The sequence below is a fragment of the Suricata suricatta genome, chromosome 7 (assembly GCF_006229205.1).
Source record: "Suricata suricatta isolate VVHF042 chromosome 7, meerkat_22Aug2017_6uvM2_HiC, whole genome shotgun sequence".
In the NCBI taxonomy this organism is placed as follows: Eukaryota; Metazoa; Chordata; class Mammalia; order Carnivora; family Herpestidae; genus Suricata; species Suricata suricatta.
The window spans coordinates 122,644,008-122,647,507 of NC_043706.1; the positions used below are offsets into that span (position 1 = coordinate 122,644,008).

Here is a 3,500-nt window from a genome sequence, read left to right on the forward strand (position 1 = left end):
CTGGTTTTAGGTCTCACCTTCTCACAAAACTGTGTAACTTCTCTTTAACTTTCTTAATATTTCTGAGTCTCAATTTTCTAATCTATAAAATAAAGATAATGACAGCATGTATTTCAGAGATAAATTTACTATGAAGTGAATCAGCCTAAGTTTGGAGCCCTGGCAATGTGCTTATGTGATCAGGTATAATTTGTAAAATTTGCAAAATACGGTATTTTTTTAATTGACATAGTCCTCAAATTGTGTAGCTTCACACCCTACCAAAATTGATCTTTCTCTGTTTCACCTCAGGGTTTATACTGAGTATTAAATTAGATATATAAAATAGATAAAGCTTTGGGAGTATGCCTAGAACAAGGAAAATATTTCATTAATGTTCATTACCATTCTTCTTATTATCAACTATCATAAGTAATTTGCTTGTGCTTATTTTTCCCATTGCTGTATATAATTATTTTATATCCTAAGTAGTATGGTTTAGGGGTGTTTAAGAAAGAGCTCAGCGAATTTGTAAAGAGAAAAAGCATATTGATAATTTACATTAGCATATATACTAATAATGTACTTTAATTATAAACTATATATAGTAATTCAAATGTCAGATTTACTGATACAAATTTAAGAAAAGGTAGCTTTTAGAATTTAATCAAAACTATGCTTGCATTTTAGAGAAAAACCTAAGATGGTAAGTCAGAGAAAACTGGTATGATGCTGAGTAAACTTGCCTAAAGGAGATTTCATACACTTGTTAGGCGGCTGTTGCAAAAGAAGACAAGTAAACGACTGAACTCACCAGAATTACACTAATCTTACCGTATCTATCACAGAAACGTTGAAATACTCAGGGGCTTAGTAATGTATACAAAAATGGCCATGCTGTTTTCTGAGACATCATTTTGGGACATATGATACCTATTTTACATCCATAATGTAAAATCATATTCATATGATATCTATTTTACCATTCATAATCAAATGGCATAATACCTTTTAATCACACACCTAAAAGTTACAGACATAGCTATCTCCATAAATTATTAGTCACACAAAGAATCACAATATATTTTACTGACTTAATAATTAAGTTCTATGTTTTGAATTTTCTATTTTATTTCAACAAAGGAGATATATGCATGCACTGGTTATGAATTAAATTCACCAGGAAAATATGACTCCTTTTTCAAATAGGAATTTGAATACTATCCTCACTGAATCATCAAGTCAATATAGAAAAACATTTCAAGATAAAACAAATTTAAGATAAATACAGTGGAGTTGGTTCTAACAGCAGCTTAAATCTGAAGCAATATTGATTTGTACATATATAGAATTGCATTTGAATGGTTTTTAGCATGAGATATATATTTTTCAAGGCAAATTCCTGTTCAGAGAAGAACGCTAGCTGTGTTTGTCTTGCCTTTTCTGAGTCAATCATGAAGTCGCCTGATGAACCAGCTGATGAGAAAATTGTTTCTTTCTGCTCTGCTCCAGAGACAGCAAGGTGAGTAAGTTCTTTCCAGGTAGTGAGTTGAATGGCTAAAATCACAGTGCCATTTCCTGCTTCGTGCTGTGCCCATTTAGTAAAACAGAATTGGTCACCACATTCTTAGCATTGCTTTTCAGAGATGTCATGCGCACTGCAGAAGAGCTGAGAAGGTAGCTGGTTGATCTCTCTTGATAGGACTTCCTCCCACAACACAGCTGGCTATTGAAATGCCTCCTGAAGCTTTCACTGAGTAGATAGAGAGCAAATGGATTGACACAAGAATTGCAAAAGCTCAGAACTCGGGCAACTAAGGTGACAATCATGTGGCATAGAGATGAGTCAATTTCCTTATAGTTGAAAGACCTATATAGGTAGAGAACGTGATTTGGAAACCAACAGAAAATGAAGCAGCCCACAAAGACCAGCACAATTTTAGCCAGGCGTTTCCGTGTTTCCATCTGCAAATAGAAGGATACAGTCCCTTTGGTTAAAATGAAAATGGGACCATCAAGATGCGAAACATTGTGCAAAAGAAGTGAAACTTACGATGGCATGAAAATGCACCCCAAAATACAAAACCTATTTTCCTCAACAAAGAGGTGATTTTAACAGTTTGACGAAGACTATTTTGGTCACTGTACTATTTCATTAAATATAGTTAACAATATGACTTTAATCATATGTGGAATTTAAGAAACAAAAGACATGAACATACAGGAAGGGGAAAAAAAGGAGGCAAACCATAAGAGATTCTTAATGACAGAAAACAAACTGAATGTTGATGGAGGGAGGTGGGCAGGACGGTCTAAATGAGTGATGGCTATTAAGGAGGGTGTTTGTTGGGATCAGCGCTGGGTGTTATATGTAAGTGATGAGTCACTAAATTCTACTCCTGAAATCAATAGTATAACATATGCTAACTAGAATCTAAATAAAAACTTGTAACTAAGTAAATAAAATAAAATTTGACAGCTTGTTTAAGACTAGATGATAAATTACTAATAAATGGCCATGTATTCAAGCTAAACTGTGACCTATAATAATTCTCTCATTTGTAACTATTTTCCTGTTGCTAAAGTCTTATGGTGTTCACTTTAAATATAAATCATTTCTGTTTGTATTAAATCCATTGAATTAATGAACCACAAAATATATTCAATATTTGATTTTGTTTAAATAAGGGTAATTGAAATAAAGCATGACTTTTTAAATCCTTATTACACACACACACACACACACACACACACAACAAAACTTGAGATTTCAACTTCTGATTCAGATAAATCAAAACCATCTGACATAACTATCAACCTTATAAATGTCACTATGTTAGATTACCTTTCAAAATAAAAGTACATTTTCTTTCTTTTCATAAACTTTACCTACTGTGTTTACTGTTTTATAGGAAACTCTTCAAGAATGTGATAAAGAAGCAAAATTCAAATATTGGACATATATCTTTTTTAATCTAAAAACCATTTTCCAATATGTAGAGTTCAAGGTTTACCACATATTGTCATGTTTAAATATTTAAATAAAACAACATGAGTGTGAAAACTTAATTTATCAAATGATATTGATAGGAGGCAAAATGATATATTCTGGGCTAAAATTATTATTGGTAGTCAACTAGAACATGCCAAAACTGGAAAGGTTTACCATTCAAACAGATCTGGAGTTAGAGGTGCTAGCGAGTAGTGACGGGGGAAGCAAACAAAGGTGCAGTGAGGAGGAGGAAGGGCAAGTGTGGTCATGCAGGTGTATTCCGTGGCATGAGTTAAGCAACTTGACTGTAAGATAAATGTGAACTCTCTATCACAAAGCCATGTCTTCCCTAGCAGGTGGAGCACAGGTGCACGACGCTCCTGCCAGTCTGTACTGGAGACTCCAAGGCACAGGCAGCCATTGAGATGACTTCTCAGCGGATATCAAGCCCTGTTACCCAGCCAGAGTTTGTAAGTCAAATAGAAAAATTCACAAAAACAAGGCAGAACTAAGTCCACTTAAAAAAAAA

At 33.8% G+C, this 3,500-nt stretch overlaps 1 protein-coding gene across 10 annotated transcripts in view; it reads right to left on the reverse strand.

The window, feature by feature from the left end:
• Positions 1–1,092: 1,092 nt before the first annotated feature.
• Positions 1,093–3,500, reverse strand: part of NMBR (neuromedin B receptor) — a 67,155-nt gene continuing 64,747 nt past the window's right edge. For all 10 annotated transcript variants that reach the window (XM_029944434.1, XM_029944433.1, XM_029944431.1 and 7 more), the window contains one exon: positions 1,093–1,944. In XM_029944434.1, the coding sequence (XP_029800294.1) occupies positions 1,543–1,944 (402 nt within the window). In that variant the 3' untranslated portion in view covers positions 1,093–1,542. The remainder of the gene's footprint in view (positions 1,945–3,500) is intronic.